This window comes from Pelobates fuscus, chromosome 7, assembly GCF_036172605.1.
Source record: "Pelobates fuscus isolate aPelFus1 chromosome 7, aPelFus1.pri, whole genome shotgun sequence".
Taxonomy (NCBI): Eukaryota; Metazoa; Chordata; class Amphibia; order Anura; family Pelobatidae; genus Pelobates; species Pelobates fuscus.
In genome coordinates, this window is record NC_086323.1 from 107,551,145 (window position 1) to 107,574,780 (window position 23,636).

At 43.6% G+C, this 23,636-nt stretch overlaps 1 protein-coding gene across 1 annotated transcript in view; it reads right to left on the reverse strand.

Annotated features, from left to right (window-relative positions):
* Positions 1-6,248: 6,248 nt before the first annotated feature.
* The window catches only part of LOC134568078 (cytochrome P450 2D14-like), a 53,122-nt gene continuing 35,734 nt past the window's right edge, over positions 6,249-23,636 (reverse strand). The window contains exons 7-9 of the mRNA XM_063426364.1: positions 14,798-14,985; positions 13,469-13,610; positions 6,249-6,427 (exon numbers count right to left, since the gene is read on the reverse strand). Coding sequence (XP_063282434.1) covers positions 6,249-6,427; positions 13,469-13,610; positions 14,798-14,985 — 509 coding nt within the window. The remainder of the gene's footprint in view (positions 6,428-13,468; positions 13,611-14,797; positions 14,986-23,636) is intronic.

The following is a 23,636-nucleotide window of genomic DNA, read 5'->3' on the forward strand; positions in this document are numbered from 1 at the left end:
ACAATATCCACAACATCATTTGCTTGTGGCCATTTATGGAGGAGTTTGGCCAATCTAGGAGTATCTGAAATTTGGATAACTTTTGGGAGAATTTTAAGATCTACTGAAGGGAAGGTGTAATCTGGTCCCAATATGGATGAATGGCAGAGCCGTCCCACCAGTTTTCTTAAGCTGTGCTTCCAGGGTGGGAGTTCAGTCGTCCAGAAGTTCTGGTCTTGTAGGGACTTTAGTAGCAGGTAGTGTGGTGCCTAAGATGTTCCGCCCCTCCCCCACCAGCCTGGACAAAGCAGTCTGGTCTAAACGCATGGGCAGGTTGGAGTACCCTAGGATAGGATATGCTGGTGAAATCCCTAGAGAAAGCATTAAGCGGCCACTGTGCTTCCTCCAAAGTCTAAGGGTTGGTATGATTAAGGGATGTTGGGAGTGACACAGAAGTTCAATTGCACACATCTGCCATGGTACAGCTTCTAATCGGACCTTAACAAAACTCTGTTCTATCCATTACCATGTCTTCATCCAAACTGCTCCTGTCCACTTTCGCAGTCTAGCAAAGAATACTGCTAGATAATAGTTATATATGTTGGGGAGACACATGCCTCCGTGAGACTTTTCCCTAGTCATAACTTGAAAAGTTAGTCTAGGGTGTTTGTTAGCCCTTAGAGAAAAATATAAGAGGTTTATGTATCGCTAGCGCCTGGAAGAGTAACCGGATCTTTGGGAGAACCATCATCTTAATGATGTTGATTCAGCCCAGCCAAGAGATCAGAGGCATGAGCCATTTCTTGAGGTCAGCTGGTGAAGGACGGGAGTTTACCTTAAAGATCCCTGTTGTTGTAGGTTATATAGACTCTGAGGTATTTAATCTGAGGGCTGGCCCAGTGGAATCTGTATCGTTGCGATATTACAATTTTTAGGGATCAAAGTCCGAAAATTGGGTATATTGTGTCATGTCCTGTTACTTCGGCGGACTATTTCTGGCCATGGTTTCTGATATCCAGTACTCTTTTTTACAACTCTTGTTTAGTTTTTCTTGGTTTTTCTGGTTCTCTGTTCCATGTCTGGTTTTCTTTATGCTGTGTTTTCTGGGTTCATTCCTTTATTCCATTCCTGGAATTCCCAGTCTTCTGAATTCCTTTAAATGTTTGTTTTTTGTTGCCACACCCGTTCTTTTGCCATTTATCCTTTTTGTTTCAGTGTGTTCCTGCTAGCAGTGGACTAATTTTTCTGCTCCTTTCCTTGCAGGTAAGTACTGTGTGTTTTATTGTTGTACTATTAGTCATGCATATCTAGGCAGTTAGGACCCACCATAATTGGAGTACTTTGGTACAGTGGTGGGCTGCATACATCTTGCCCATTTATGTATGTCTAAATCTATAATGTTTATTACATATATAGTACTTCGTCATTTCTCCTCTAATTTTGCCTTGTATCTCTTGTCTTGTCTTATTTTGTCTTGTATTCCCAGTTCATGTACAGCCCTGTCCTGCCTTGTCCAGGTCCTGTTCTTGTTTCCCTCATGTCTTGTGTACATGTTCTGGGTTCTGCTTTCTGTCCTGCTCCGGTTCTGGGTTCTTCTAGTCTTGTCTTATCTTGTTTGGTGCCTATTCTAGTCTTGCCTTGTTTCTAGTACTGGATACATATCTGCATTTTATCAAGCTCCTGGGATCCGCAGAAGCTGCTTCAGGGCCCTGGCTGCACAAACCTTGGTGCTCAACACCAGGGGGTGTGTGGTTACCCAGCACCAGACCCTGTTAATTTCCACACTGTGACTCCTGGTCTCCGGACCACCACCCGTGACATATTACTAAATCTCACCATCTCTAAAATGACATTCAGTCATTTTTGCCAAGTTGGTGATTATAGCATCTAATAGATTGATTCACCCTTATTAATTGTAGGGGTTCCATTGCCAGTAAAAATAGCAATGGAGAGAGGTGGCATACCTGTCTCGTTCCATTGCCAGTCTGAAAGGGAAGGTCTAAGTTTGGAGGAAGGAGGGGCTACTCCCCTTTAAAAATCAGGGGTATGGCAGATGCCACTTTACTATTGATAAAGGTGTATCTCTAGTTAGTTTATGCACTCACATATAACAGAACCTTGAGTGGCTCCAATAAATCAGCATAGTACAATCCCCACTTATCTGTGGCCCCTGATGGTCACTTGACGATTAAAGTGCCTGGTGGTCAAGTGTGTGCAGACGACCGTAATCATTCTCTGGTCACAGCATTCAGTGATTCAGAGTGTAACCACCAAGATTTCTAGCCTGTGTTCTGACTCAGTAGAGAGCGCTAGAGCATGTTGGAGCAATTAATGTGATCTGCTCCTGATGGAGGGGCAGACCCCAGGCTCCCTGAACTGGACCGCTCCTCCTAAATCCCCAGAAGTACATGTCAGAGGTATCAGTTGATATGAATTCCACCCGCTTGATTATAAAAGTCAGAGTGTCAAGTTTTTGATAATTACATTTTAATAACAAGCAAACAAGGTCAATCTTGAATTTTGTAGGTCAAAAATGTTTTGCTCAATTTACAAAAATAATTTCTATAAATTTACAAAATGTTTTTCAGTAAAGAGATGTTATGTTATCCCCATGTGCATTATTGTTAGGATTTAAGCTTAAGAGCTAAACCGAATGTTAGATGAAAGCATAACGATATTCATTACTTAAAACAAATAAAAGTGCACCAAAACTAAAACAAAAGTCAGTAAAGTACAAAAATAGAGTTGGAAACATATTACATCCAGTGAGATGGGAGGAAGAAAGGTGGAGGTTACAGATGTTTAAAATAAACAAAAACCATTAAATTCCCAACAATCAAAGGCATCTTATATATCCTTTCTGAGAGAGTCCAAGTGTGAGTGTGCAATGTATGTGGAGATTGAAATAGACAGTATATTTGGTGAGCATTGCTTCCTGTTATTATTATTATTATTATTATTATTGCCATTTATATAGCGCCAACAGATTCCGTAGCGCTTTACAATATTATGAGAGGGGGGATTTAACTATAAATAGGACAATTACAAATAAACTTACAGGAACAATAGGTTGAAGAGGACCGTGCTCAATCGAGCTTACATTCTATAGGGTGTAAAACACATTAGGACAGGAATTTGCAATAAAATAAGGTGGGCTGCCCTTTAGGAGAGGGCAAGAGACAGGTATGTGAGGTAAGGGTTAGTCTTGGAGGCCATAAGCTTTCCTAAAGAGATGAGTTTTAAGGCGCTTCTTAAAAGATGCAAGACTAGGGGAGAGTCTGATGGCGGTAGGCTATTCCATAGGAAGGGAGCCGCCCGCGAGAAGTCCTGCAAGCGCGAGTTGGCCGTACGGGTGCGGACAACGGACAGGAGGTGGTCACGGGCAGAGTGAAGAGACCGAGAAGGGACATACCTATGGATCTGTGAGGAGAAATAAGAGGGGCTAGAGTTGTTCAGTGCTTTATAGGTGTGAGTTAGTACCTTGAATTGACTCCTATAGCATACAGGAAGCCAATGTAAGGACTGGCAGAGGGGTGAGGTGTGAGAGAAACGACTAGAGAGGAAAATCAGTCTAGCAGCAGCGTTCATTACGGACTGTAGTGGTGCAGTACGGCTTTTGGGAAGACCAATCAGGAGAGGGTTACAATAATCCATGCGGGAAATTACTAGAGCATGGACAAGCTCCTTGGTAGTATCTGGTGCAAGAAAGGGGTGGATGCGGGCTATGTTTTTAAGATGGAATCTACAGGATTTGGCAACATGCTGGATGTGAGGCTCAAAGGTGAGACCAAGACAACGCGCTTGCAAGGATGGACTGATGTTAGTACCAGAAATTTGAAGGGAGAGTGAAAGAGGAGGATCAGTATTAGGAGGAGGAAATACAAGGAGCTCAGTTTTTGAGAGATTGAGTTTCAGAAAGCGGGAGGACATCCAGCCAGAGATGGAAGAAAGGCAAGCAGTGACACGTTGCAGGACGGCAGGGGAGAGGTCCGGGGAGGAGAGATATAGCTGGGTGTCATCAGCGTACAGGTGGTAGTGGAATCCAAAAGAGGTAATAAGTTTGCCAAGAGAGGCAGTATAAAGAGAACATAGAAAGGGACCTAGGACGGAGCCTTAGGGGACTCCAACCGAGACAGGACAAGGGGAGGAGGTATCATTAGAAAAAGAGACACTGAATGAGCGTTGGGAGAGATTAGAGGAAAACCACGAGAGGACAGAGTCACAGAGGCCAAGCGATTGAAGAGTTTGAAGAAGGAGAGCATGATCAACGGTGTCAAAGGCCGCTGAGAGGTCAAGAAGAATTAGTATGGAGTAGTGGCCTTTGGATTTAGCTGCAATTAGGTCGTTAGTAACTTTGATAAGGGCAGTCTCTGTAGAGTGGAGTGGGCGGAAGCCAGATTGAAGGTGGTCAAGGAGAGAGTTGGAATTGAGGAAATGAGACACACGGGTAAAGACAAGTCTTTCCAGAAGTTTTGAGGAAAAAGGGAGCAGGGATATGGGACGGTAGTTAGAGGGGGTGGATGGGTCGAGGGATTTTTTTTTTTAGTATAGGTACTACAGTGGCATGTTTAAAGTCAGCAGGGACGATGCCAGAAGAGAGCGAGCAGTTGAAGATGTGTGTTAAAGAAGGCACGAGACACCACATGCTGACTCTTGAACTATGTTTTATGTTATATGCCTTCTGTTTTAAGCTTTTAACAACACATTGTCCACACTCCAACGCTGTCTGACACTCCACTCTTGTCTCATCCGCACACCTCGCACATCAGACACACTCTACTAGTCTGTCTCACTCATTTTACTTTAACCTACTGTTACTGCACGCTGTAAGTCTTATCGTTTTATACCATAAGTTATATTTACCTTGACAACTTAGTTACTCAGCGAGATTCAATTAGTCAGATGCAGCGACATCTATTAATGCATAAAATTAAGCAGCCACTCATGAGAATATATATGAATGCCAGCCTTCATGTTATGATAGAACGTTTAATGGCAAGGCTTACACTTTGTGTTATAGTCACTCTTTACTAATATAACTCTTCATTACCAACACAATTAAATTAGTCGCAACAAATTTACTTACGAATGCAACATGTCTTATAACAAAAATGTGCAACTGTATATCGTCATGACTTTGTCTACATTAACCCGCCTGTGCCTGCTGTGGTGGCACCACAGGCCTGTTTGTAAACTTTATTGTACCAAAAATAAAGAATAAAAAAAAAAAAAAAAAAAAGAAGGCACGAGACAAGTGGAGAGAGATCTGATAAGGTGAGATGGGACAGGATCGAGTGGGCAAGTGGGGGGGCGAGAGGAGCAAAGAAGAGCAGCCACCTCTTGGTCAGTAGCTTGGGAGAATGTCTGAAGGGTAGGAAAGGCATGATTTATGTGTGGTTGAGAAACAGAAAGGCAAGGAGGGGAGAATTCTTTCCTTAGCTGTTCAGTCTTGTCAGTGAAGTAACATGCAAAGTTATCAGCAGTAAGGTTAGTTTGGGGGGTGGCCACAGCAGGGCGAAGAAGAGAATTAAAGGTGTCAAAGAGACGCCTGGGGTTGCGGGAACGTGAACTAATAAGAGAGGAAAAATAGGACTGTTTGGCAAGGGCATGGGCTACTCTTGAAGATGTTCTCGGAGTTATTCTGCTACGCTTGGGGGGTTATGGAGTTTTATAGAAAGCTGCTAATCAGGATTTCTTGGCAAATTACAAATAATGAATTGTTTGTATTTTTTCATTGGTGCCTGTCTGTGGTTGAAGACCATGGTGGAAAAGCTATGATTATTAATCAGTCTTGTGTGTGTGAAAATTAAGTTGCAGTAGGGTCACCACAGGACTTTGGGCGGAGTTAACATTTCATCACAAGGCTGATGCAGTTCAATTTATGGTGTGTAGCCGATAAGGGGTCATGTACCACCTAGTCAATAATTTGAAAATAGCTTACTGGATTACTAATGTGACATCTGTGGGATAAGAGAAACACCTTGCAGTACTAAGCCTTCTCCTCCTAGGCTTGTGTGAAAGAAGTAGAGTGGTAGGTAAAATCCTCTGGAATATCATAAGGTTGAAAAATAAAGTAATAAGTGTGTGCAACCCTTGGGGTGGAATTAGACTGACTATTTTATATATTAGAAGAAAGATAAAAGGCTAGTGATTTTTAAAGCAATCTTTTTAAAATGATTCTTCAATGATCGATACTTTGTTATTAACAATCTTTGGAATAACCATCACAACAATATGAATTATTTAGGGATTGGCAATTAAGTTGATCCCTATCTGATCTTAGCACATATTTCATAAGGATGTGGACTCAGAGTTATTAAAGGCACGGGATCTTCTCTTGGAGGTGGCTGACCATCAGGAATGTTAAATGTGAAGCATTGCATGAGGTTTGTGAACAAAAGAAACAGCTCCATCCTGGCTAATTGTTCCCCCAAACATGCTCGGCGACCTGTGGAGAAAGAACAGTGCAAACATTAGAAAAAAGGCAAATATAAAAATAAATCGTAGTGTAAAAGCGCTATATAAAAGTGTTCTATAAAATTTAATTAAGTGAAAAAGCATCTACCACACTGAAATGTGTAAATCTCCCAAAATACTGTTGTGTGGATGTATTAAAAAAAATATCTATAAACAGTATTATTATAATATATATACATACACACACACACACACACCTTTTTCTCCACACACACACACACACCTTTTTCTCTTGAGATTAACTAATCAACATTTGGGAAGAGACACCTGTGAATAAAATATCTCTAAAGAGGGGAGTGGTCACCCTAATGATTCAAAAAGTTCCTATTACGAGAGCTAGGCTATTAGCTCTGGAAATAAAGTTATTACCTTATATTGAGTTTTAAGGTTTTACACTATTTTGAACTATTTAGTTTTTTTCAAAAGGTATGTACACTGGACTGCAATTTTTAAAAAAACAAACAGTTGGATAAGTTATGTGTGTTATTTTACCACTAAAGTTGTACTTTATTGTTGAAATAAGCATGCCACTGTGTTTTACAAATGAGAAAAAGGTCAGTTTTATGAGGGGGCGGGGCCTGACAGCCAAGATGGCCGGACGTGCTCTCTGAGAGCTCTGGCCACGGCGGGCAAACAACCGACAATCCTGACCAAACTACCCGTGCCAGCAACACACGGGGCCCAAAAATCGGTGCAGGACCACACGGGGATTCAAACGATGCCCGCCATGCAGCACTATGCACTATGGGCACACAAACCGTCCATGCGGCCTATATTGGAACGGAGCCTGGGGCCTGGAGGAGACGGCCAACCTCGCAAGCGAGCATTGAATACAGCCCTGCTACCCCCCCCCCCCCCCTCTGGACCGGTGGGGGTCATCCCGGTCCTCGCTGGGGACGATTACCCCCATAAAGAGACCTATACAAGCGACTAAACCCACATCCCAACGGGACGATGGGGACCCAATCAAGATGGCAACACAGCAGCGCCCTGCGCCAAGATGCACCCTCGCTAAGCCACCCAAGCACACCCTGGAGTTCTTTGCCAGGCTAAGCAACAGCTTGTGGACAAAGCTCCATATTAAAGGCTGGTCCCTCCACCTAACCATGAGGTCAATCGCGGCATGGATCCGACCGGCAACCCGGCGCCACCTGGGCAGATACCTACCACAAGCCCACAGGATGGCTTCCAGACAGAGATAGTCAGGGAGCACATGGGCGGGAAACAGCGGCATCCCATTCGGACGCTGGCACTTGGCCTTACACCTATCGGAGCGAGACCACTGAGCACACGAGACCCACTAACTGCTCAGCGACATGGCGAAACACCACAAAGTATCCGCACAAGGCACAACCTCACACCCTACCGAAAAGCAATGCATCACAGGACACAAGTCCGCGGCAATGCGACTACACTCCCCTCCATAGACTGGGCATCGGATGAGCGGGTGAAAAGACCCGGACCGCCTGCCATCCGGCTCCGGTAATGGCGCCGACACAGACAACCCTGCAGAACACACTTAACCTGGCGGACACGTGAAATGAGCTGACATCCCTGGACATAAATCTAAGCATGGCATACTCTGCCCCTGCATTGGACTAAGTACCTAACCTCTGAGCCCCCAATGTTATCAATGGACACTACCTTAGTATCATCCTATACCATGCAATCCTAACTGCCCTGTGTCCCAGCGGCTCATGGGCTACCTAACTGGCGAGTACCACACACATGATGATCACTTGCTAAATTTTTCTTTTACATACACATCTCGCAGTTTATCACTCTAACGTTAAGACACCTCACTTCCTATGCATCAGTGGCTGGTCTAGCGGCATTAATATATAAGAGATGACATGCTGTCAGCCATACTAATGATACACGTATATTGTTAATCTTTCTCATAACTAATCATACTGTTACCTTATGTTGGAACCCCTGCTATATAGTCTAACGATTCTCCTACAACAATCTACCTAGAAAGACATCGCTAACATGATAGCTTGTTCATAACATAACAGTTAAAAATTGTGCCGATACTCTTATGCCATAAATGTACAACTACTGTGTTTTTAGCTTTTAAATATGCTGTTGTGGCATTGACAAACATATTGTTATTCCCTGCACAAGGTAAAATAAAGAATTAAAAAAAAAAAGTCAGTTTTATTTATATTTAATCTAAATGGATGAGATTAGATAGATTTAGTAGATTAGAATAGATAGATTGGATTGAAAGATTACATCCAATATATTAATCAGATCTAATTATTGGGAAATAATGCACTCAAAGCTTATCAGATACATAACAATCAATGAGACCAAAAGTTGTTCTACTGTGAAATGAGTAGATTTATATATATTTTTTGTTTTTGGCTTATTTTTGTTTTCTAAATATGATAAAATGTTTAAATAAAGAGATATTAAATTTAAAAAAGGAAAAAATAGGCCAGGTAAAACCAGTGTGTCAATGAAGTCAAAATCCTCATTATGAAGAGAATATGTCTTGATCAATCTCCAAAAAATTAAATGAAAGACGTAAGTGTAATAAATCCCAAGGGAGGGTCATCTCACCTTTACACACCACATAATTCACAAACAAACTGACTAACTAAATTCTAGGAAAGCGCTTGCCAAAAGTTAACCCTTTAATGTTGTTATCAAATTCCATTCACTTGTAACACATTGAAGCTAAATGTGGCAAAAAAAAAATACCCTTACGGGATAAAGTGAATTAAAAACAACTAAATCGGGGGCGGAGCTAGCCTGCCGAGCAAAGCAGACGTGCCTGAGGCCAAGATTTGGGTGATAACGCCCGACCACCCAAGCGTACCAGCTGTGGATAGCGATAACCCTATTCAGGGGGTGATGCTGCATCGGGGGATACCCGTTATGAGACCCTCCGTGGCTGAACCGACCACATCGCAGACTGCGGCCTACACGGGTGGGAGCCGAGGAGAGGCGGCCGCTCTCCCGGTTCTCTGGCTGAAGAGGGAGCACTCTTGTATTGTCCCCCCCCCCCCCCCCCCTGGACCGGTGGGGGATATCCCGGTCCCTGCTGAGCTGGACGACCGCAGCCCTGGACGAAACAGAGGTAGCGACGACACCCTCGAGCAGACTAACAGCGGCGATACCCAAGATGGCGGAACACACGAGTAAGCCAATCGAAATAACTCAAGAGGCCAACATCCTGGTGAGGCTAGAGGCCACATTTGCAGCGTTTTGGGAGAAGCTAAATGACCGTCTGTACACTACACAAGTCCCGGTCGCAAAATCACCCATGACACCATCGTACCGCTCCTGCCCGACTGGCTTGCCCACCCAGATTAAGCGCGCCAAAACATGGCACCGAAAACAACGTCCCGTCCTACCGACAGGGACACACTAGCGGAGCCGACCTCCAACGGTCACTGCACTGCACAAGACAACGCCAGCCCCACCAAAAACAGCAACCAAAGAGTAATAACCTATAAGGACCGGCACGAACCGACTTACCTGCCCGAGCAGGGGCCATACAGCACCGGCAAGCATCCCGGGGAACCCTGAAAGCGGCCAACGTCCACGCTGGTGGTTGAACACCTCTATGACACACTCGGACTGCACAGCTGAGAAGGGTGAGCCCTCGTGCGGGACAGACACTCCTGAAGGCATAGGTTAAAGGGGACTAGCGGGGACATGAGGCCTGGGATACACAGCCTCACACATTAGCATGCTCTCTCACCCGGGACTTACACAACCCCACAACGGCTTTATTACCCAATCGGCACATCAAGCTGCAAGGAAAGCAGCTGGGAACTGATGATAACTAGTTGTAGCATGACCATTTTCTGTAAGCCTTCACTACTGCTTTGATTATGTGCTAATATACACACTACAAGTGTACCTCCTATGTGGAAATAAGCTATCCAGTGCTAGCATGTTATTCACACTCATTTAAAGTGACAACCTACTTATATGATTCTTAAGCCTGATAACTAAACATGTGCCAGATTACCTGTAGTGTATCTGTCTTTACAGCATGTACCTAGTTTGCTAATATACATAATATAATTGTACTTCCTAGGTGGAAATAAGCTATCCAGTTCTAGCATATTATTTACACTCGTTTAAAGTGATAACCTACTTATATGATTATTAAGCCGGATAACTCAAAATGTACCAGTTTACTTGTAATGTATCTGCCTTTACAGCTTGGGCCAAGTTTGCTAATATACACGCTGTAAGTGTACCTCCTATGTGGAAATAAGCTATCCAGTTCTAGCATGATACCTATACTGATGTAAAGCGACAACCTACTTATATGATTCTTAAGCCTGATAACTAAAAATGTGCCAGCTTACCTGAAATGTATCCGCCTTTACAGCATGTGCCTAGTTTGCTAATATACACACTACAATTGTACTTCCTAGGTGGAAATACGCTATCCAGATCTAGCATGTTAATTACACTCATGTAAAGTGATACCATACTTATACGTTTACTAAGCCTGATAACAAAAATGAAAAATGTGCCAGTTAAGAATACACCCCGCATGTTCGCGTGGGAAAAGCCTGAGGATTGCCTTTGGGGTACCTCGAGCCTGTCTGTACTATATGCGTGCACTACAAAAATAAAGAATAAAAAAAAAAAAAAAAAAACTAAATCATATAATATAAACAAAGAAAAATAAGTCACTCAAAAGAAAAAGATAAGAACTTTAATAATTTGCCTCTATTGTATATGCATGACATAACTTTTCTTATGTATTATGACAAATTACTTACCGTATGTGTCTCCATAGTACCAACAATATTTCTGTCGCATAAAACGTTTATTGTATAACAGAAAAGGTTATTGTACCCAACATTAGTATGTCAAGAGTCACACGTTAGATAAAGTAATTCATTTCACAATGTATTTTGCAACAATTTGAGAACCTGCCAACTGTAATTCCAACTGTACTATGCTCAACAAAGCATCTATATTTGCGCCAGCTAAAGTGTAGGCGTCAAAGACTATTGAAATTTCATTAAATCTTACTGTTTAGATATTGTTCTTCAAAATTAAGCTGCATTTGCTTGAGGAGTTCTTACAGAAGCTAAATAATAACTTAAGCTTATTAATAAATACATTGTGTTTTGAACGTTATCTGTTGCACCATTCTTTGACAAGCTAGAATAATGCCCATGTCACATCCTGTTCCTAGCTGCGGATCATTCTGGCAATGGCTTCTGGTATCCAGTACTCTTTTTACAATTCTTAGTTTTTCTTGGTTTTTACTGGTTTTCTATTCTATGTCGGGTTTTCTTTATGCTGGGTTTTTCTGGGTTCATTCCTGTATTCCGTCCTGGGAATTCCCAGTCTCCAGGGTTCCTTTAAATGTTTGTTTTATGTTGCCACACCTGTTTGTTTTCAATCATTCCTTTTGTTTCAGTGTCCTGCAGGCAGCTGCTCAAGTCTTCTGCCCTTTCTTGCAGGTAAGTACTATGTGTGTTTTCTTTGGTTGGTTTAGCTTGCATTAGGCAGAGTAGGACCTGCCAGATATGGGGTACATTGCCATTGTTGGCAGGCTTATGCAATGTATGATCATATAATGTGACTAAATCCCCATGATTGTCATATATAGTACTTAGCTATTTCTCCTCTTGTTTTGCCTATCATATCTGGCCTTGTTTTAGTTTGTATTCCCAGTCCATGTACAGTCCTGCCCATGTTATGTCTGTTTCCCTAATGTATTGTGTACATGTTCTGGGTTTAGCTTCCTATCCTTCTCTGGTTCTGGGTTCTATTTAGTTCTGTCTTGTTTTTCATGTTCGGTGCCTTTCCTAGTCTTTCCTTGATTCTATACTGGATACATTCCTGCTGCAGTACCTCCCTATTTAGCTCTGGGAGGTCTGCCTAATTCCTGCTCATCGTTCCTGGGATCCGCATAAGCTGAATCAGGGTTCTGGTATGTGGCTGCACAAACACTGCGGGCGTGCGGTTACCCTGCACCAGACCCTGACCTATCCACTCTCACGCTGAAGACTCCCACTTATCATCAGGCATACTGGGTCCTGGTCCTCGCACCGCCGCCCGGACAGTGTCTGGGTCCCGGGCACCGTACCGCCACCCTGACAGCCCATATGTGACACTGCCAAGATTAGCCAGAAAAAGGAGAAAATATTTCAGAATACCCATAATTTTAAATATCTGGCTATTTTCCAGCATCCTGTTTCCTCCTTAGTATTTTGTGGGGATTCTCAACAAATTGAGGGTACTTGGATAGGACCTTTATTAAATAATTGTGTTATTTCCTGTACTATGATCTGAAGGGAAATGCTGATCCATAGGTGATACTGCTAGGGAATTAAAAATACTGTATGTATTACTGTATACAAGCATGAATAAATGTCTTCTTTTACCTTTATCGACAGCTTATAAATATCACATTTACTTGAGCATTGTTCGAGAATTTTAAATGGTTTTATCCAAATTGTCATCTTAGTTTTAATTAATTCTTTGACAGTAATCCCAATTTTAATATGGATACTTTATTTTAAAAAAAACACACACAACCTAAGCATTGCATTCAGTCTATCACAGTCCCAAAGTCAAAGTGTGCCAGTGTGAAAAGCATGAATATAATGTGCGCAATATTTAATGGGTTTTTCGATGTTGGGTACATGTCTCGTTTGGAATTGTTTATTGGCTTCAGACTGAAAATGCCTCCATAAAAGAATATTTGAGAAATTAAATTAAAATGTAGGGAATTTCACTTAGAGTATCTTATGTGTTTTATTAAAAAATTCTGGAGATATTTATTTCTGTGAATGTAACGCACATGTTCCTCTTTGGCTGTGAATTCCATAAGCCTGATGTATGTAGCTGCAGGATAATACCCCACATTATTTACCATTCTACCCTTACTACACAATATTTTAAAAACACATTGTTAGTGGTGTTATAAAGCTCTGCTGAATTTTAGATCGGAGAGATAGAAATTACAAATTTAACTTGCAGCTCCCTAATTTGCTTTCAGTGTAATGTTCTGTATTACCTGCAGAGAATGGAATGAATGCTTCTCGTTTTACAAACTTCCCATCAGTATCTAGGAAATGTTCTGGATAAAACTGTAAGGGTTTTTCCCAAACTCTTTCATCCTTCAGGACTGAAGACAGATTAGTCATTACAACAGTACCCTAGAAAGGAGTAGATATTAAGAAATAAATCACAGCATAAATACCAATAGCTGAATGTTAACATGTATAAATAATTTGTTAGTTTTATGCATGTGTGTACATACACAGAGAAACACGCACACACAAAATATGGTCTTGTATTAGAAAGGCTACCAAATGCATAGATTTTTATTTTATGCCTTTTTAAAAATGAGATCCCTCTCCCACCTGTCAATCAATCCTCCGGCATCAGCACAGGAGTCTAATGCCGAGGAACGAGTGACAAGAGATCATGAGAACCACTGGCAGTTTGCTTCCTCCTTGTTACACTGCTAATCTCCCAATAGGCATTCTTGTTGTTGTATAGAACATTTTCAATGTGGGGGATTGCTCCCCTTCTTGGGAAAGTGTCCCCAAACAGAGCCATTTCCAGTATAAAAGAAGCAGCAATGAAAGATGGATATTATAAAAACATAACGTGACACTCCAGCATGTTGAAGACATTGGAAGCTCCAGTCTTTGGTATCCTGTATCTGTTTAGTTTCTTAAGGTTGTGGGAGAATGCATGCCAGATTGAATGCCAATCATGCTGGCAGGTCCTATTAAGGGCTAAGCCCTTAGCATTTTGTGAAAGGGGTTTAAAGATGCAATTGTGCTACAATTCCCTGGTGTCCACATGACATGACACTAGGGAACAAACTAGATGATGGTAAAAACATCACTGTCCAGTCAGATTCAGAACAATTGAGAGTTCTATGATAAGGATGATGGTAGGTGAGGTTCTCATTCTATGGACTCTGTACCCAACTCATGTCCCAATCGAATCAGCAATTTACACCAAACTATTGTAATGAGAGTTGAAAAAAAAAAATGTGCAGACATCATAATTAGTTAACTTAAAGGGACACTCCAGGCACCCAGACCACTTCTGCCCATTGGAGTGGTCTGGGTGCCAACTCCCACTACCCTTAACCCTGCAAGTGTAATTATTGCAGTTTTCATAAACTGCAATATTTACCTTGCAGGGTTAAGTCCTCCTCTAGTGGCTGTCTGCTAGATAGCCACTAGAGGACACTTCCCTGTTCATAGACCACGAAAAGTGTGTTATAACGACGCTGGACGTCCTCACGCTATGTGAGGACCTCCAGCGTCGCCGGAATCCAGGAAAACCAGCATTTTTAAGGACAGTTTGCAAAAGCATTGAGTACCTTAGGAATGAAATATCCATGAATCTCAGTGTCTCTGTATGCTTGGTGGGGAAGAGCCAGTGGTAGTATATCCCCAAATCGCTGGAATTCGTGAATCACTGCATTGGTATATGGCATCTCTAACACGTCTCCCATTGTAGGCCTCCTGTCTTTTCCAATTACTTTATCAATTTCCTCATGAACCTTTCCTGAAAACATAATTGTAAATTACTTTGTTCAGGTTTGGGCAGAAAATTGCAGTGCGAATTGTAGATTATGCTAACGTAGTGTACGTATAATCTTAATTTTAATAATGACAGGAGGCGAGTATTTTGCATAACTTTCTTTACTTTATGCCTCCAGCAGCACAAGTCAATCAGAAAACTTTAAACCAATCAGTAACAGGCATCACATCCATATATAAAGCCCTGACAATCACATGATTTCCTCTTTCTTTGATGCGAAAAACAGTCCATTATAACGTCAGGGAATTCAAATAACAGTCCTGAGTAACGTGTAGAACATAACTTGGAACGAGACTTGAAACCTTCCAGCTTTATCTTGATTTTTATCTTTATGATGGTTACTCTGAAAAGAACAGAAATACGTGAAAGGTGATGGAACCCAACTGATGTCCACATTAAATCCAGTACTATATGTATCTATATTTATATTACGTTAATATACTGAAACATTAAACAACCATAGTATACTTGATAATCGCCACGGCTGTAACACCTGTCAACCAGATAAGCATCCCATAAATATACTGAAAAATACAAAACCTTATAATTATACTGTGAAAATGACAACCAGAAAATTAGAATTACTCAGAGTATAGGGAGGGAAAATACTCACCTCCTGTCATTATTAAAATTAAGATTATAGGTTCACTACGTTAGCATCTACAATTTTATCACATGACAGGAGGCTTCATATTTTGCATTTTTAAAGCTGTGGTATGAGCGAGAAGGATGCGTGTGTGGTTTGATGGAAATAAATATACGGAAATTGTCTCGCCGTGTCCAATTCGCCGCCTGTAAAATATAGAGGCCCCCCCGTGAAGGCCTGAAAAGCAGTCGTGTCTCGTACCGAATGAGTACCCAAAGCACGTCTCCACCCCCGTTAGCGATAACAACCAATGAACCCATCTAGACGGAGTGTTCATGGTAACTGGCTTGTATGGTTGGTATAAGCCCAGCAGATGTCCTTAATGTGACAATCTAAGTGTTGTCGGGATCTCCATATAACAAAACACCGCTATAACTGCACAAAGACTGGGAAACCGCCGGGAACCGGGTAAAATAAGGACGCGAATAGGATTTAGTTCTACGAGACACCGTAGAGATCCTTCCTTCTGGTGATACCGAAAAGACCATCTACGTCGAACTCCAGTATATCTGATACCAGACGAAAAATCTAAAGTAACGTGACTATGGCTGACGGCGGGATAGGTTCGTGTTATCTGACTAGTTCCAAAATACCCCAATCAAAGTCCCACAACAGTGATACTTTGATTCATGGTTCTGGACCGTTTGCTACCCCGCAGAAAGCGACCTATCAAAGGCTCTTGATCGACCGGAGTGTCGCGAATCATACTATGCGCCGGCGAAATAGCGGAACGTATCCCGTTAATGGAACGGTCGGATCGTTCCGATCGGTCCGTAGTGAAAATTATGATAGAGATTCAACATCGAGGTAGATAGCGGTAATAAAAGGATCGCAGTCCCTTTCCATACCCCAGCGAACTCCAAGTGTTCCATGCGGATAAGTTATTTCGGGGAATACCTGTTGTCCATGAGTCCCATAATAGGTCTCTAGTTGGTTGCGATAGTCCCTTGACATACCAGTCTCTCTTGGAAGACACCAATCCACCAACTCTAGCCGCTCCTGCATTATCAATAGATGATGTTCTCCTTTTGGATCTGCCCGAAGGTGAGTTAAAACTGAAGAAGCAGAGGATGATCCCAATTAACAACAATCATTCTAGGTGCCATGCTTGGCTCCTTTACCTCGGTAATGAGTACTATCGAAGTCCTTGCCATTCTGATCCCAATTTCATAGGTGTGCCCGGATTTCAGGCAGTGAGCTTTCAGCCGATGTCTGGCCCGGTAGTGAAGTGGTCCTGGGAAATAGTCAAGGGATTATGGAGCCTTTCCTCCGTACCCGTCGGATTTCCTTACGAAAAATCGCTATCGCTGATGTGGGAAGGTGTAATCCGCCCAAGGTGGAATCTATTCCGAAGTAGAGGTACATAGTTACTCGGAACTGGGATCGAACCGACTCCTGTCTGTTCACTATGAATCCCAACAATTCCCGAAACAGTAACATAAATCTCGTTTGTAGACGTAGTCAGGAATTGGACTTGCAAAAGGTCAGCAAGTCGTCTAGGTATGCTACAGCGAGCATAACCTTTGCTCTTCAGTGCGCCATGACCAGCTTCCGAAACTTCTTGAGGCACCATGTGAACCAGTAGGTAAGTGTCCTTCAAATCCAATCTAGCAAACCCCTTTCGAGGAGTACGTCTCCTAATAGATGCATACCTTCCTTCTTGAGTTGTCGGTACGCCCCAAAACCATTGGGTTGGCCTAGATTGATGACTGGGCGATAGTCTCCTGTCTTCTTCCTTACTACCAAAACAATAGTCCGTCCACTTGGGGTCCTTGTTCTTTCGTCCCTAACTTCAAAGGTGTAAAATCCATCTTTAATTGGGCTGTTTTGCGCCGTTCTGCGCCACTGTCTGCCTTGCGTTCCCCCAACCTACATATTGCCCTTTGCACCCATTCCTTCACATCGTGAGTTTCTAGAGGTGAGTCTTGGGTGGGGTCAGTTCCGCAAAGTATAGAATTTTTACTTGGGGCTGATCATGTCCAGTAATTCATCCTAACTGGTTTTGAGTCCTTCTCTTACACCTTTACGTGGACCCCGGCCTGATCGGGACATAGATATCCCCGCAGTGACACCGAGCTCCCTGGTGAGGACTATCTTGTTTGTTCATAGAGGGTATGGGCATTCCACCCTGAGCTTGTTTCGGACTTCTTTTCCCCGAAGCCGGAAGTTGGCAAAGTTTGCCCGGTGCTCCGGTAAACCCCTCTCGGATGACCCTGGGTGTCGGGTGGTATGTGAGTCAAACCAGATTGTCCAGTGTGCCTAAGGAAACCTTTCTTGCTAGGCGGATTCTGTCACTTTATCTCTTCCGATGGAGACTCTCTATTCTCTCATGATCTCCAGAGAAGGGGGAGGGATGAAGTCCTCGTCCCCTGATGATGGAGCCTGAGATGTTTAATGGACAGGACGTTCTGAGGGACGGTTCCGCTAAGTCGGGGTGTTCTCTTTCCCCTTTGGGGAAGCCGTGTTGGGCCCTTCCAATGGTGTCTAGGTGGTAAGGTGTCCGACTTGTTAGTCAGTATCTTGGAGAGGGCTTCTTCCTCCGGAGCTGCCCTGGCGGCTTTAATCCTCCCCTGAAAATCGGTCAGGGGAATTGAGGGAAGTCCGACCTGTTGGTTCACACCTTTTCGGTCTGTGGAGCCAGGATCGTACAACAGTACGCTTATTGCCACTCAGTGTGCCTCTGTATACAACTGTGGTCACCCAGAATTTCGATCAATAGGTACCACTTTCTCAGGATCTGGGTATTGGTCTGAGAATGAGGACACCCTCAGTAGGATCGGGATGAGCGGTCTGCGATGTCGGGGCGTAGCCCGAGTATGGGAGACGTGAAAGCCTCCCTATGTATAATCCAAGGGTTCATCCTTATATGTCCTAGAATTGTGGAGTTTGGCAGTATTGTGAGTTCTCCTTCTCGGTTAAGGGAAGGGTGTGCGGATCCTCCAGTTGAAGCATAGAGGTGTCGGAACACATGCATCTAGTGTGCCCTGGTCTGTGCATACAATGACAGAGCGTACTCTGAAGGTAGAAGCCCTAGAAAAGGGCGTGGGGGGTCACCCCTTCGTACCTATGCCACTAGCACCGTAGTAAGACTAGTCTGGGGGTCATCAAGCGTAGGGGGGTCACCCCTGTATGTATGTCTCTTATGGCATGTTGGGACACTCTTTCGGTCTGTGGGGTACCGAACAGGTGTCAGGTACGGCAGAACACTTATTGCCACTTAGTGGGCCTCCACGTACGACTGGGGGTCACCCAGAATTGCTTCAATCAGTACCACTTAGAGATTTCCTGGGAGTGGTCTGAGGAGGGGGTCACCCTCAATAAGACCGGGATGAGCGGTCAGTAATGTCGGGACGTAAGCCCGTGTATGGGGAGGTATGGTAGCCTCCAAATTTTTCAAGGGGTCACCCTTATTGGATATAGTACTGTGGAGATTTGGCAGCACCGTGAGCTCTCCTTCCTGGTTCTGTCAACATACATGTATCCATTGTGTTCCGGTCTGTGCATACGGTAACAGATCGTACTCCGTGGTTATCAGCCCGTCCTAGGGCGTGGGGGTTAAACCCCAGTATATATATATGTCCCTAGTACTGGAATAGGATTCGCTTGGGATTCGCCCAGCGTAGGTGGTTCACCCCAGTCTATGTATGTCAGTAGGACAGGGACCAGATTCGCTTGGGGGTCACCCAGCGTAGGGGGTTCACCCCGGTATAAGTATGTCAGTAGGACAGTGTAGCGGAGAGCTGATATCCCACAGCTATTCTCCACTAAAGATCCCAGGGAAGCTCAGGAACAAGGCAATAGTAAATCCACAGGCAGAGTTTCCAGCAGGCAAAATAACACAGCAGTATCCCCACAGCAATCCCAATAACTGGACGACACAGTTTCAGGAACAGAACTGCTGACTGGCACATCCAGCCTGCCATTTATTACAACTGTACACATATAGGCCACACCCAGGGGGAGGCATAAAACAACCAATAGTATCTTGGGTGCAACCCACACATCCCCTCCCCTTAGCCTGGGAGATAATCCACTTATTATACAGTTTCAAACATAACTTTTACACAATATCCATAACTTCTATAATATTCGTGCTACAAACATAAAACATGCATTTTCGTAATCAGCAGCCTTTAATTAGTAATCCTCTCAAAAATCGTCCCAATCCCTCCAGTAGATCAATAGTTAGTTGGAGGTCCCTTTATGACCGACCGCAAGCACATTTTCCTGCCCAAAACAGTTCCATAGATTTGAGCTGTGCGGTCGGTCAATTTCTGGCATAAAAACGACTAAGTCCCGTTCGAAGTGTGGCCGGTACTTCGACGGTAGTCGAAGTGTCGAAGTGGAGTCGATGGTACGGGTCGGCGATGTTCGGAGTAAAAATGGCCGCCGCCACGTGGTCCTTTGTTCGATGCCGTGCACTTCGACGACTTCAACAGCTTCGACGATTACTTCGGCACTTAGACGGTATCCGAAGTGCCCATTTGAAGTAGCAACACTGCCCTGAGGTAATCCAAGGGCCAGGAACAGTATTTGTCTTTAGGGCCAAGGTAGGGTAGGTGAGGGCAATCAACAATACAGGAAGGACAGCCACAACAGGGTTCCGCTACAGACAGGAACCAGATTCGCTTGGGGGTCACCCAGCGTAGGGGTTTCACCCGAGTATAGGTATGTCACTAGGACAGGGACCAGATTCGCTTGGGGGTCACCCAGCGTAGGGGGGGTTACCCCAGTATAGGTATGTCACAAGGACAGGGACCAGATTCGCTTGGGGTTCATCCAGTGTAAGGGGGGTCACCCCTGAACCACAATGTCACTTTGGAGAGGTGTCTGCCATGCTTGGGGTTCACCCAGCATAAGGGGGGTCACCCCTGTTAATCACTCCGTTATGTGCCTCCACTACTGTGTCCTGTATCCCTGTGGGGATGGAGTATATCCAGTGGTTGTAAGGTCCAGTGGGATTAGGGAGCTGAGTAAGTTATCAGCTCTATTTAATTGCCCTATTCACTATGTGCCCACAGCAGGGAAAAGTCCAGTCTTAATCCTCCAGATTTACAAGAAAACTTTTATTCCACATGACATTTGTATGTAACATTATAGAGCAAACTGCCAGCAGACCTGAGTACTGCATCCAGTATATGCACACAGCAGGGATCAGTCCTACGTAAGTGGACACTCCATGCATAATCCTGTCAACTTTATTCCACCTGCCATTGTTGTGTAACAGGATTGATTTTAGCAGTGAACATTTAATACATAATCTCCCAGAAAAAGACTTGGAGAACTTCATTTCACAGGAACTTTATTTTTGACAATGTAGAGCAGACTGCCAGTTCGTGGGAATCACGAACTGGCTAAAACCGAATGGCCGACGTGAATCTCGCGAGAGCCACGAGATTCAAGATGGCCGCCGTTCGCGCGCAAATGCGCAGTGCGGTCTGCGATCGCCAAAGCGATCGCGGCCCGTCGGTGCAGTACTGAGTCCACCCGGTACCCCCAACCCCCAGAGACCTGCCCTGAAGTCCTGGCACCAGAGCAAACAAAACGCGATCACGGTAAAACGCTGCGATCCGCGCGAGATTAAATCAGAGAAAGTGACAAGTGAAAAGTGACAAGTGAAAAGTGACAAGAGACAAGTCCAATAGAAAAACGTAAAATCAACAGCAAAAAAAAATCAGGATAGAAAGACCAATGTAATCCCCACAAAGCAAAATGGAATTAGCTAATTATTATATTAAAGAGACAAAGCTAATACCAACTGAAAAGGAAACTAGCAAATTATCAGGGTATAAAAGCAAGTCTAATACCAAAATGTAAAAGCAATTTAGCAGATAATCAGGGTAGAGAAGGGGGAGGGTAGCAGGGGACAAATACCACACCATAAACATTCAAATATAATGATAAATGTAATATAAATGAAAACTGTTTGGAGCAAAATACTCAGCAAATAAGCAGCAAAGAAAGAGGAAATCATGTGACGGTCAGGGCTTTATATATGGATGTGATGCCTGTTACTGATTGGTTTAAAGTTTTCTGATTGACTTGTGCTGCCGGAGGCATAAAGTAAAGAAAGTTATGCAAAATATGAAGCCTCCTGTCATGTGATAAAATTGAAAACAGTGGGGTTGATGGTTCTAAAAAAAAGCAAAACATGTTTCAATATGTTTTAGATTTTGGCTAGTCAATTATGACCAGATAGGATTTGTACCCCACTGATAACATTAATCGAGTATATCCAACTCATACCATAAAACGATTATTTTCAAGTAACATGTCAAACTGTCCAGGTCTTTAGGTGACTTAAGCCTACTCATTATTGAAAAGCATTAAAAAATGAAATGCCTAGCCCATCTTATGATATTTTCATCCCTCCTAGCGGCATAAGTTGATCTAAAAGAGGCTAATATTGCCTTGCCATTTCTCAGCCATCCTCTCCATCACCAAAAAAAGTCTACTGAAAAAAATATTTCACCAGGAGATATTCCTATCTGGGTCAAATAGATTTTCACTTCCTTATCACATATTTGGGAATTCTCATAACCTGGCTGGATGAAAAGTGTAATTTCATTTGTTGGTGATCTGGTAATCTTTAGTAGCATTTAGGACAGCTTTAGAGAGAAGGGCTACTAAACTGGTTCATGGATTACAGGATAAAACTTACCAGGAAAGGTTAAAGGATCTTAACATGTATAGCTTGGAGGAAAGATGAGACTGGGGATATGATAGAAACATTTAAATACATAAAGGGAATCGGCACAGTAAATGAGGAGACTATATTTAAAAGAAGAAAAACTACCAAAAGAGGACATAGTCTTTAATTAGAGGGACAAAGGTTTAAAAATAATATCAGGAAGTATTACTTTACTGAGAGGGTAGTGGATGCATGGAATAGCCTTCCAGCTGAAGTGGTAGAGATTAACACAGTAAAGGAGTTTAAGCATGCGTGGGATAGGCATAAGGCTATCCTAACTATAAGATAAGGCCAGGGACTAATGAAAGTATTTAGAAAATTGGGCAGACTAGATAGGCCGAATGGTTCTTATCTGCCGTCACATTCTAGGTTTCTATGTTTCTATAAAATTATCTCCATTCAGATATTTTTTTAAACACCTGACACATTTATCTTTTTTGGGACACCCATTAGGCCATATGTTCTCCCTTCTAAGTGTTGAACATGCTCAGACCCAAAAGTGGATTATCAGCTGCTAAAGTAAACTTATATCAACAGATTCTTCAAAATGTCCCTCAGACCTGAACTGTAGATAGAAATCTATGATTTCTGTTGAGCCATAGCAGATCCTGGGCACGGGGAGCTAAAGAGGGTACAGGAGGGAAGGGGGGCTAAAGAGTGCAGAGAAAGGGAGGTGGCTAAAGAGGGCACATGATGGGAGGGGGCTAAAGAGGGCAAGGGGCTTAAGAGGACACAGGAGGGGAAGGGGCTAAAGAGAGCCCAGAAGGGGAGGGGCAAAAGGGGCTATGTAAGGGCACATGAGGGGAGGGAGGTGAAAAACTACACAGGAGGGGAGGGGGCTAAAGAGGGCACAGGAGGGGAGGAGGGGCAAAAGAGTGCAGAGGAAGGGAGGTGGCTAAAGAGGACACAGGAGGGGAGGGAGGTGAAAGACTGCACAGGAGAGGAGTGGGGCTAAAGAGGGCATAGGAGGAGATGGGGGCGACAGGAGGGAAGGGGCTAAAGAGGGCAAAGGAGTAGGGTTACATAAAAGGCACAGGAGGGGAGGGGGCTAAGAGGACACAGGAGGGGAGGGGCAAAAGAGGACACAGGAGGGGAGGGGCAAAAGAGGACACAGGAGGGGATGGGCAAAAGAGGACACAGGAGGGGGGCTAAAGAGTGCACAGGAGGGAAGGGGGGCTAACGAGTGCACAGGATGGACGGGGGCTAAAGAGTGCACAGGATGGACGGGGGGCTAAAGAGTGCACAGGAGGGGAGAAGGGCTACATAAGTGGACAGGAG